General features: G+C 37.2%; 1 protein-coding gene across 3 annotated transcripts in view; it reads right to left on the bottom strand.

Annotated features, from left to right (window-relative positions):
- Window positions 1-12,507, bottom strand: part of zmynd12 (zinc finger, MYND-type containing 12) — a 151,585-nt gene extending 139,078 nt beyond the window's left edge. Inside the window, exons 1-9 of one of the 3 annotated variants that reach the window (XM_077715430.1) lie at window positions 12,135-12,507; window positions 9,164-9,293; window positions 7,931-8,102; window positions 7,695-7,864; window positions 7,206-7,328; window positions 7,040-7,133; window positions 5,074-5,219; window positions 3,583-3,676; window positions 3,096-3,240 (exon numbers count right to left, since the gene is read on the bottom strand). In XM_077715430.1, the coding sequence (XP_077571556.1) occupies window positions 3,236-3,240; window positions 3,583-3,676; window positions 5,074-5,219; window positions 7,040-7,133; window positions 7,206-7,328; window positions 7,695-7,864; window positions 7,931-8,102; window positions 9,164-9,293; window positions 12,135-12,274 (1,074 nt within the window). In that variant the 5' untranslated portion in view covers window positions 12,275-12,507 and the 3' untranslated portion in view covers window positions 3,096-3,235. Of the gene's footprint in view, window positions 1-3,095; window positions 3,677-5,073; window positions 5,220-7,039; window positions 7,134-7,205; window positions 7,329-7,694; window positions 7,865-7,930; window positions 8,103-9,163; window positions 9,294-12,134 lie in introns of those variants that run through there. The other 2 variants (XM_077715439.1, XM_077715419.1) reach the window with 2 other exon arrangements.
- Between the last annotated feature and the right edge of the window lie 362 nt (window positions 12,508-12,869).

Here is a 12,869-nt window from a genome sequence, read left to right as displayed (position 1 = left end):
AATGTTGATGACAAACTTGCGTATTATGTCTATATTGTGTCAGTTTTCCTCCATGTATGTATAGGGCACTCTAATAGACAATTTAAGGCCAAGTTAATTTGCCAGTTGTGTTTAGTTTAGAGCACACACACACACATGCATACAAGAAGGCGCAATATCTCTGGTCATATCATATATAATAAAGCCTAAGATGCAAGAACCATTTTATTCTCAAAACCAACTTTTTTTTTTGCGCGTTACATAAAATCCTCTTTATAAATTGCAGGTTAAAATATTTTTATATGTAAGTTGTGTCATATTTTACAGCAGTCTGCCAAGGTTTGAAAAATTCCTTCATTCTTAGCACTTTAGGAGCAACAGATGCATTTGTTTGTTTTCCTTTTGTCCACGCTAGAGAAAATATACCTCAAACACAAGTGACCTATCACTGCTGCAGAATGGCACACAATTGTTGGGAGGGAAGAATTTTTAGAGGGGAAAAAATACAGCACATATCAGGCAAGATGCTGCAATTTACATATCTGCTGTTCCTTCTCTCTTAATCTCTCGTGGTTTTTTGTGAATGTTATTTTTGATACGTAGTTGTTGTTGCAGTTGGGGAGAGATTTCTTTCAATTTTATGTATGATTTGTTTAAAAAGTCATTCACAAAAACACTAAAAATGATTTTACTTTATAGTCCGAGGAAGTAAAGGGAGCTAATTACTGCAATCCAGTTGGCAATCTGATCAAATTTTGACTTTATTCCACTAAAATAGCCCTTGGTGTTGACATTGTTGTACATTTTATGGATAACTCAGGGAAGCAGCCTGGATCTAACCTTCAAATACCAGACATATCAAAAAAAAAAAAAAAGACAGTTCGAAACATAACATAAGCAACAATGAGGAAAAAGTATCATATAATGTGATGAATATCATGGTTAACGTGCACTTTTTCCCACTTGCTTCTTCTGTATTGTTCTTTGTTTTATTCTTAATTTATGCTATTTTTAAAAGACGAGTGGTTTGTCTGCACTAATGTGTAAAAAGAAAACAAACAGTGAAGCTTAATTTTAATCTCCTTTTTGGGGGGGGGTGTGGTGCGGGTAAAATGCAGCCAAAGCTAAAAACTCAAGACACCAGGAAGAACAACAACACACTAGCCCCTACCCAGCTGCTTTCTGTTCAATCACAGTATACCTCCTATGATGAACAATACACACACCTACACACACATACACATTATTTTCATATCGTCTTTTAAGCGAACAACCTCCCCAGTGTAGCCGACACGTATAAGTTAACGTTCTCCACTTGTTGTCCTTGTTACCATTCCATAATGTTTACATCAGGCGTTAATACATATCAGCAATTCTATGAACTATATCTCTTTACAGTTCATAGCAAAATGATTCATTGGCTGGCCCCTAGGTTCAGTTTTATTTTGTGAATGCTGGAAATTGGCAAAAGGTACTGTTTTGAGATGGATTGACAGTAGCAAGGAATTTAGTATAAACAAGGTTTATTTGGAAAAAATACAATCAAACTTTAAATTTGGCCTACATGATAAATAATCCCAAAAAGCAAACATTTTTTTAAAAATAATGATTAAGACTAATAAAGAATATGTATTGACATAAAATAGCCTAATCACATGTACATATTATTTTTTAAACATGTTCAAAGTGCTTATTAATGAGGACAAACATGAAATGTGCAAAAAAATAATATAGTAAATTGAAATAATGCAATTTTACAACATATCTTGGCACATATCTTTTTAGGGAAGTTTTATACATATTAAATTCTAATACAGAGTGACCCAAAAGCAAACAGTGCCCAATTTTAATTTCTCAAAGAGACTATAGCTAAAACTACAGTCTTTTTTATTTTAAATTTCAAAAAAATCATGTAAATATATACTTGTTTTAGGCATTGTCTTTTTATTCTGAAAGAAAAGTGAACGTGTTGATATAGGGCCGTTTTTATTCTTTTTTTTAGCTAAATTAGAGCTAAACACCAACAAAAATTCCCCCCCAGTACAGTTGCCCTGAAGCATTTATGTCACCATACAGTCTAAATTCAAAGTTTGACCCAAACTGGTTTATTTCTATGATAAAATATGGTATTTTACAAAGAAGTGTCACCCAATACTGCATAACAAATGCTGTGTACCCAAACAAACCCCTGTAATCTTTTACTACCTCTCGCCAAACCTACCCATTTACTGACATTTGGATCCCAGCATATTTTTTCTATCTTTCACAAAAGGACACTATGGAATTTTCATGTCATGATAAATGTGTTTATAGTTGTTTATTATGAGCATTGGGCCCAATGACTGTGTTTAGAATTATGCTAATAGTTATGCATTTTTTTTGAGTATTGCAAACAATTCCTTTCTAATAATAATGATAATGAACCGGATATAAGATATTGTTAAATGTGGCAAAACTTTACTGACAATTTGTTTTGTCATTTTCAGCAAATTGATTTTTTTACTCATAATTTGGCCAGTTTATGAATCATACAAGGCTTCAAGTACACATCTGGAGTTTTAACTGCGGTATACAAGCATAAATATTCCATTCTAAGATGCTTGTGTATTTTTGGCCCAAAGAAAGAACAAAAGAAATACAAGGACATCCACACTTTTATACTTTTTTTTTTACTGTCTCCTTTAAAATGATTCCAAAAAAGCCAAATACATACTGTATGTTTGAGGAATAATGAGTTAATACTGATGAAAAAAAATGACATGTAAATAATTTGGAGGAAAAAAATAGCACTCGTGTTGAACTGTTTAATTAACAACAATGCAATGTTTTAAGCTTTTGGCGACATGCTGGAGCCCCTGTCTTGGTGTGTAGTGTCTAGAAATACTGACTTTGAGATAAAAGCTAAAGGCTGTTTGATGATGGGAAGTACTACATTGGTACGCCGTGAAGCAATCACCTTTACCCTTACATACTGTCTGTCCATCATCCTAAAAGTGTTATGTTCCCATATATGATTAACAAATGTTCCAAATAGTGTAAATAGATCCCTTTTTCTTTTTTCTTTTTCGATGAAAATAAAGACAAGTCAGTACAAAAGCAAAAAGTTATCCCTCTTGTTTTTTCATCATCTAACGACTGTTTTAAAAAAATAAAAATAAAAAGCAATGTGCTGTACTGGTCCTTTCCTCCTTGATGTAGGGAACATATGGCTCGGGAGCCACATTTGGCTCTTTCCAAGGGTGCATTTGGCTCTCCACTAACCTGCTAGGTTAAATATGGAAACTTTGACACTACTTCTACCACCTCTTAAATCATAATTTTTTTTTTTTTTTATTACTTTTTGGCGTGTATGATATCCCTGATACTGATTTATTATTATTAGCAACAGCGTAACATTGTTTTCAAAAGAATTCAGAGATTTTTTGTGCTTTAAAAGTGGTGAAATGACCAAAAAAATCACACAAGTTCATATATTTTTAGCTTTCAATTCTGAGAACGAAGAAATAACATTAGAAAATATGAATTGTGTATGGCTCTCTCTATCAAAAAAGTTCCCGACCCCTTGATGTAGAGGCTAAGCATAGTTTAGTTGTGCCTCCTTACTCAGCATTTGAAGGAGAGATTGGATGGGCTCTGTCAGGTCATGGTTTGGTATAAGCTGGCTTGATTCCAGTGCCATTTGTCCAAATCCCATTGCCTGCCACACACAAACAAAACAAAGACAAGCAACGACAGCTGTCACACTATTGGGAAAAAAAAAAGCTGATTTATGTAATATCAAATGTAATCTGACTTGGTCTATGCTCTTAACCCAACCCACGCTTGATCTTTCGGATGATGTGGCCCACTTAGCAATTATTGTAATGCTTCTCATTATTATTTGTAATATCGTTTGTCAACCTAAAGGGTGAAATACATTTACACGACTCTTCATTTTCAGTTTTTATTTAGCATAGCCACTTCATACTGACAGGGAATTGAAGCAATGGATTTGTTTCCAAACTCCTTTTGGGCATTCATTGTCCTTTAAGAATTAGAACTAAAATCTCAGTCCTTGCATTACATTTTGACATACTGCACTATACTTTTGAAATGACTGTTCTTGCACCAAAAGCCACAAATGTGACGAGATGGCATCCCAAATCCCACGCAAACAGAAGTTAACATTACAGTATCAAACCCTGTCATTATAGTGCTTGTCCATTTTTTCCTTGTACACAAGCAATAATATACTAAAAGAAGGAAGACTGAAGCCTACAGTAGACTTTTGGCCTCGGCATTCCTCCTTCAGAGCCCAATTATACCAAAGAAAAGTGATTTTTTTAAAGTCACGCACCACATAACATCTGCCCCAGATACATCCGCAAAACATAGCAGTCTATTGGCCATCCAAGGAAACGAAACAATTTACCATAAAAACGGCCAATTCAACATAGACTTTTAAAACATGTCAAATCAAAAAATATATAATAATGTGAAACTATTAAATATGGCAGAACTATTGTATTGTTTGTACTTATGTTTAATACAACATCCCAACTTCATTAAAATTAGGGGGTGCTCGGACGTTTGGTCGCCGGTCTTTTGGTTGCCGTTTTTTTGGTCGCCGGTGTTTTGGTCTCCGGTCAAATGGTGACAGAGAGTTTACTGTTGAAACCAGCTTTCAAAATGATATTCATGAGAGAGTTTAATATCTAAGAGAGAGAGAGTTTAATATCTAAAAGAGAGAGTTTAATATCTAAGTACATTTGACCGGCAACCAAAAGACCGGCGACCAAACGTCCGGTCACGAAATTAGGGTTGTACAATGTTGAAGAATCAAAATGAAAACATTGGACCGAGGAAATTGGGGGAACGAAAAGATCGCACTCTCCCACATATTTTGTCAAGTGAACAAGTAAGCTGCATTTACGCACAGAAAGCTAATTTGTTTTCAAAGATGTCAGACTTTCCACAAAATCCCTCCTTCATCTTCCAAGCTTTAACACGCACGGATAATCCCACATACAGACGTCGGAAATAAAGGAAGTATGCCAAGAGGTTACTAGGGCACCACGTTAGTAGTCTTCCCATTAACTTTATCAGGTCACTCACCTTGCTGGTATCTCCGCCCAAGAAGGCCAATATGGCTAGGGAGTGAGCAACCAAAGCCATCTGAGCAGGTTCCTTCCATGCGTCATCCTGCTCAAACTGTAAAATGGTCCTGAGTATCTTGTCTACTTCCACTTGCTGACCCTTATCTGATCAAAAGATGATAGAAATACTCTTAAGCATTATTGTATAATGGATATGTTTGACTGTTTTAGCGACATCATCATTGCTCGCTATGGGCACACCTGTATCACACCTGCCATAAGCAGGTGCATGTCAATATTCCCTCTAATTTTTCATGTAAAACATGCTGTAAAACACAAAAAAACATAAGAGTGGACAGAGCTACTGCCACTGGCTGCCGAGTAAACGGAGCCATCATGGAGAAAGGTATAAAAAAAAAGTTTGGATTTTATTTACTGCGCGCCATATGATTGCTGCTGCGCAGAGAAGACGAGACTAGTGCGCAATTGCCTGCAACTCTTTCAAAGATGTGTGGTATGGAAGATGAATGAATGAATAAATAAAATTAGGATTTCATTTTGAAGCACAACAGTGAAACAGAAGCGCATGTAATTCTTAATCCTGACCTCCAGGGTTTAGGGCTGCCACCCTTCTTGTAAGCCTAATTGAAAAATCTACAATATTTCATTCATCTCATTGTGTGTATCAATGTTCATATGTCTATATATGGCTGCAATTGGCTGGCAACTGTTGCAGGATGTACCCTGCCCCTGTAATAGAATACACTTCATCTGTGTACTTATTGAAAACAAAGGAGTGAATTCCTTTACAGAATTATTTTACCTGTCGTAGTCATACTACTGCTTTCATAGATTGCTTTATTAATGATTTGGTGAGTTTATGTGTGTCTATATGAGTGTTTGTTGGTCTTGAACTGTTTGGGAAACCCTACTTTAGTGTGTGAAGCATGCCCTGGCAAATTGCATAGCCTCTAACAAGCTTAGTGTCAAATGTAGGCCAGCAGCTGTGATACTAGTAGTGTGGATGCTGCTCATCCAAAGATGTGTCAGCAGTAGTCCCCTAGTATGCGTGACATAAAGCCGAGCTTTAGCCTTCCGGTTGTACAGCAATACAGCTCAGCTAAATTTAGCCCTGTTGACCTTGTTTTCCAACCATGCGTCAATGAAGATCTTTTAGCATTCTTATGGTGATTTTGTATTGTTTTACTGCATATCCTCACAAGGATCGCAGGTCTGTGTGTGAGCGGTTAATGTAGATAACAGACATTCACACTCACATTATATATACATCAACTGATTTTTGTCATTATCCATATTGTTTGAAGTCTTACTATATAGCTCTCTTGGAATTCTTACTTTGTCACATAAACATCCTGTACTTGCATCATCAAAATCAAGTCTGCTTCGACTAAACTGCAAATTCTGCATCGCAACATGTGACTATTTGACATCATTTCTGCTACACTGCAGTCTAGAAGATAATTACATTTAATTTTGATGTCAACTAATGGATTTGCAAACTACTTTTAGTTTGGATAAAATGCATCCCCCATTGAAAATGCATGTAGAAAATCTTTTTTTATTTTCTGTCCCACTTATCCTCACAAAGGTCACAGGTGGTGCTGGAGCCTATCCCAGCTGACTTTGAGAACCAGGTGAGTAACACCCTGAATTGGTAGCCAGCCAATCTCAGGGCACAACGATACAGACAACCATTCACGCTCATAGTCATACCTGGGGACAATTTAGAGTGTTCAACCAGCCTACATGCATGTTTTGGGGATGTGGGATAAAATCATAATACCCAGAGGAAAACCACACAAGCCTGGGGAGATCATGTAAACTCCACACAGTGAGGACTGACCTGGGATTGAACCCTTGATAATATAATATATTAATACATAGTGTTTCTTTTTCATGTGAAAACAACATTCGACATGGCACAAGTAACTACATTATCTTATTGCTCATATCACAAAATATACCTAGGGATGGCTCTGGGGGGTCGGGGTTCTTTTGCATATTTTGGATGTGAGTCTGTAGGAGTTTAGCAAGGTGAGAGTGCCAAGTCTCTGCCACCTAAGACAAAAAAATGACACACAGAATTTGTTTATTCTGGATAATAAGAATATCTGCTGCCCTTAATATTACCTCTTTGTACAAGGAATGAACAACAGATGGCTCCCCCTGTTTGACAAACACATCAGCCATAAGGAAATAACCACCACATGTCACAGTACTATCAAGACCATACTCCTCACTGGAAAAATAGATCTGAAAACATAGTGGAGAAAAAAAATCCTTGTGTGATTGGTATACTCCGGTGCTCGGACATTTGGTCGCCGGTCTTTTGGTCCCTTTTGGTCGCCAGTCAAATGGTTTACTGTTGAAGCCAGCTCTCAAAATTAGATTCGTTCAAGAGAGTTCAATATCTAAGAGAGAGAGTTTAATCTCTAAGAGAGAGAGTTTAATATCTAAGAGAAAGAATTTAATATCTAAGTACATTTGACCGGCGACCAAAAGGCCCGCGACCAAAAGACCCGCAAACCAAAAGACCGGCGACCAAACGTCCAGTCACGATATACTCCATGTCACAAGAAATTATGAAAAACGTCCATGAAATGATATGTAGACACAAACGTCATTTGCAAAGTGAAAAAGGGCCGTCTCAAAGTTTCCCGTTGCTGTGTGGAGGCAACCCATGCTCCTATGCAGTCGATGGTGGACTGCATGTCCACATTCTGGACTCTTCAACACGGCCCATTCTGCTTGAGACAGGAGCTCTGCCACCAAAGCTACATTACCCATGCCTGCATGATATGATGATACAAATATGAATATGTCAGATGAGCACGGAAGACATCTTTTGTGCTCACCCATGTTTGCATCAGCCAGGAGTAGGTAAGCTGGTACTAGCTGGACTGTGTTTGGCCCGTACACATCTACAGAGCAGCGTAGGCATGCTTGAGCAGCAGGTACCGCTTCCTGATGCTTCCCTTCAGAGAGCTTGCTCTCTGCCACCAACCTACAAATCTCGATCAGCTCTTTCTGCATAGCAGATACATTTTTTTCAGATACATTTGGGCATGAGACATCATATATGTGAACTCTACTGGTCATCAGACAATCGCAGAATGCACAAAATGAACTAACAAGAGTTTAGATGTTAGTGTTTTGTGATTATTTTTTCTTTCCTATCATGGATTTGGCAGGAATTATTTTCCTAAAATGTTGATAGACAATATTTCATTGATCTAGTGTCAATCCCTCACTTTTAGGATATGGTAGCTTCTAGGTTACCTGTGTCAAAATGGTGGCCCGGGGGCCAAATTTGGCCCACCGCATCACTTTGTGTGGCCCGGGAAAGTAAATCCTTAGTGCCAACTTTCTGTTTTAGGATCAAATTCCAATGAAGATTATGGATGTATGTTAAAATTCCTGATTTTACCCCTTTTAAATCAATAATTGTCATTTTTTGATCAATTTTTCTGTGTTTTTAGTTGAAAATCATTTTGTAAAATCTAAAAATATATTTTGAAAAAGCTCAAAAAAACATTGTTTTAGATCTATAAAAAAAAAACTGAATATTCAGGGCATTTGATCCAATTCATTTAATCCATCTATAAAAAAAATATATCTAAAAATTATATCTAAAATGCTCTGGCCCACATCAAATCGAGTTGACGTTAATGCGGCCCACGAACCGAGTCTGGCACCCCTGCCCTAGGCCATAGCAGAATTACTTACCAACCCATCTGCTAATCTTTAATTTTGCGGGATGATTTTATGGAATGGGCTAAATATTTTATGAAAGTTTTATAGGAAGTAGTTCTTGTTTTGTTCTTCATAGGGGAATGGACTTAGGGAACATTTACTTATAGATTCCACTGCACTTGAGGGAAGTGAACGTGTACGCATACAGGAGTGCGTGTTTGTGCATGTTTTTTTTCAAATTCTACTTCTATTTTTTTTTTAGCCTGTAGGGCAAAATGGGAAACCCATTACTACTAGCAGGTAATGCTCTACCTTATATAATTCATTGCCACAGGATGTAGTAATACTTTTTCATGGTATCATATTTCATTCCAAAGTGCATGGTATGGCCTCACCGTTTTGAGTAGGTTTTCAATACGACCAGCCCGCTGCATACTAAAAAGTGATGGGGTGCGAATCGGAATGAGCAACTGGCAAATCCTCTTGTGGATGCCTATCCAGTCGGATTGTTGGTGTTCTCCATCACTAGTGGGTAAAAAAAACAAAAGGGAAGGAAGAATCATGCTATAATGTACATCTTGAAAACAGACTTTGTAGTATTTGGCTTTACCTTACTAATCCCAACTTCCAACTACCGTATTTGCACGACTATAAGGCGCACTTAAGTCTTACATTTTCTCCAAAATAGAAGGTGTGCCTTATAATACAGTGCGCCTTATAATACAGTGCGCCTTATAATACAGTGCGCCTTATAATACAGTACGCCTTATAATACAGTGCGCCTTATAATACAGTGCGCCTTATAATACAGTGCGCCTTATAAGACAGTGCGCCTTATAATACAGTGCGCCTATAATACAGTGCGTCTTATATATGGAAAATGTCATTCATTGAGGGTGCGCCTTATAATGCGGTGCGCCTTATAATGCGGTGCGCCTTATAATGCGGTGCGCCTTATAATGCGGTGCGCCTTATTCTGAGGTGCGCCTTATAGTCGTGAAAATACGGTACATTTGAATCACCTGACTGTTCATTAAAATTCACTAATATTTAGGCTGGAGCTATTTAATACAACTCACACTTGACATTTTGGGGCGGAGTTTGCAAAAGGTCAATTGGATTTTTCCTGATGGACCTGTGAAATATTTCTTTGGCTGATATTTGGAACAGCGTGTCTGGTGTGCCAGGTTAGATTGCTGTCAAATTTTGTTTTTCAGTTAAGTTAAGTTTGTTTTCCTGTCGTAAGGATTAGATATCCGTCAAATATTTTGTCACAACACGAATACTCCGCCCAATGTTTTGCTTTTCATTGCGGAAGACAGCTGTTAATGCTCAACTGTGGTGGTGGCACATGGAACAGAATGTTTCATAACAGTGAGAAATGCGGATGAGCTAACACACAGGCAGACTTGCAAAAAAAGAACAGTAATGAAACATTAGTTTAATTTCACATATAATGGTAGCGCACTTGCTGGTTTGACCACAACAATTAAAAAGTCAGTGTTGCCTATAGTTGGTGGTTGTAAGTCACAAAGTCATTTTAAGATGTTTCATCATATGAAATTGTATGCCTCTGCCGAAGCACTTCTGTAATTTTCTTCAGACTGTTGCAACTATCTTTGGCATCTGGTATTTCTTTCCACTGCTGGAACACATGGGCTGCGGTCTCTGTGCCGGAAACAGAAGAAGCCAGCAGGCAAAATACTTTTGCCACGTCACATTCAAAAGTATCTCTTACCCTCACTGAATCCGTTCACATTGATATTAAAGTATAAATATAGGCATGTATTTATAGTGGTGTAGAACCATTACAATTAGGCAGAATTGTTTTGACACTATGGCAATTTGTATGCATAGCAGGCAGGATCCATCCTTCTGCTTATCTGAGGCCGGGTGGTGGGAAAAGCAGTGAAGCACAGTCTCTAAATTAATCAGCCAATTTTTCTAGATTTTCCGGTGTTCCCAGTCCAGGAGGAGTCTATGTACTTCCCCGCTAATTGTGACACATTCACTGATTTACTGATTGCACAGAACACGCTTCAGGCACTTTGGAATTTGATAGACTGGTTGGCTTCAGGCGGCCCGATGAGGAGTGGTTACCGCACCGACCTCACAATTCTGGGGTCGAGGGTTTGATCCCAGGTGGGTCCTCTGTGTGTGGGTTTACATGTTTTCCGCGGTCTTCAACAATATCCCAAAAGCATGCTTAAAATTGGATGATGTTGATCATTATAACAACAACAATAACACTACAACAACAATACTACTACTACTACTACAACTACTACTACAACTACTACTACAGCTACTACTACAACTACTACTACAACTACTACTACAACTACTACTACAACTACTACTACAACTACTACTACAGCTACTACTACAACTACTACTACAACTACTACTACAACTACTACTACAACTACTACTACAACTACTACTACAACTACTACTACAACTACTACTACAGCTACTACTTCAACTACTACTACAACTACTACTACAACTACTACTACAACTACTACTACAACAACTACTACTACAACTACAACTACTACTACTACTACAACTACAACTACAACTACAACTACAACTACAACTACTACTACTACTACAATTACTACAACTACAACAACTACTACTGCGATCACTACGACCACTACCACTATTACTACTACTACTACTACTATTACTACTACCACTACTACTACTGCTACTACTACTACTACTACTACTACTACTACTACTACTACTACTACTACTGCTACTACTACTGCTACTACTACTACTACTACTACTACTACTACTACTACTACCACTACCACTACTTTTACTAATACTACCACTACTACTACTACCACTACCGCTACTACTAATAATATTAATACTAGTAATATTAATACTACTAATAGTACTACTACTAATAATAATAATGTTGATATTATTTATAATTCATTCATTGATTAATAGCCCATTTTCATCTGTTGTCTGCTAGCAAGTCACATAACATGATTGTCTACACGTGGACAACACTGCTATCTAGAGTCCAAATCTGGGCGTCCCTCTTATTTATTTAATTACACTGTACTTCACTTATTTTCCAAAGTAGTGAGTAAAAAAGATGAATATTTTTTTGTACTTAAATAATATTTCAGCAAACCTGCAATTGTTATAATATAAAAGTAAAAAGCATGTGTTGTATACATACTATGCAACTACAATAGTGTTTTTTTTTTTTACTTTTATTTAGAATGCTTTCTCAAGAAAACTGATACGTATGCTTCGACACCCCTAAACATGTTCGTTACTTGTTATGGCAAAATAAAAATAAAAAATCATTCAATGATGATGATTATGTCTTACCAGTAATAGGTGACTCGACACCTGGCGCACTGCAAGTACGCTCGTTTTTGACACAGTTCACATAACTTCTCGGTTCCTTTGGGCAAGGCAAGAGGGATGATTTCGGTCGATGGCAGGATGTCTCGCTGTATAGACTCCATCACTCTTTAAAACCCCCAAGAACAAACGTGCAGGTCGACAATTTTAGGATCCCCAACCAACCAAAAAAAAAACATCGCCCCTCGGATTTAATAGTAAGAGAGGGTAGCGATTTAAACTGTAACCCCAAGATTAAATGTGGAAAAGAAAGGGAAATGCAAAGTTCAAGATATGTGTTTTAGGACTTTTAAATCCACAACACTTCCAGTAGTGTGACGTCATAGTACGCGGTTCTTTGTTGTGTATTTGAACAGGCCACCAGTAGACGCGCTGTCTACTGTCGTCATAGCAACCAACAACACTTCCCACCACACGTAATGGTGTCTTTAATATCTACATTTCAATTGGATTCTACTCTTCTGCTAGAAAGAGGAAACTCTAAAATATATGTGGCATCTTTTGGAAAATTATACCTGTCGAAATATTTTGTCACATTTAGCGCCACATCGTGTATAAAATATGCATTTTAGGTTGCTTTTTAAAAAAATAAATATATTTTGTTGTTTTTGTTGTTGCACATTTACAATAACATTTAAGCAATTAAATGATTGAATCCAGAGCTAAAAACCACAAAAGGTGTGCAAATAAATACAATTA

Source organism: Stigmatopora nigra, chromosome 1, assembly GCF_051989575.1.
Source record: "Stigmatopora nigra isolate UIUO_SnigA chromosome 1, RoL_Snig_1.1, whole genome shotgun sequence".
Lineage (NCBI taxonomy): Eukaryota > Metazoa > Chordata > Actinopteri > Syngnathiformes > Syngnathidae > Stigmatopora > Stigmatopora nigra.
Note: the sequence above shows the minus strand (reverse complement) of the source record. Positions and strands in the feature narration are given on the sequence as shown.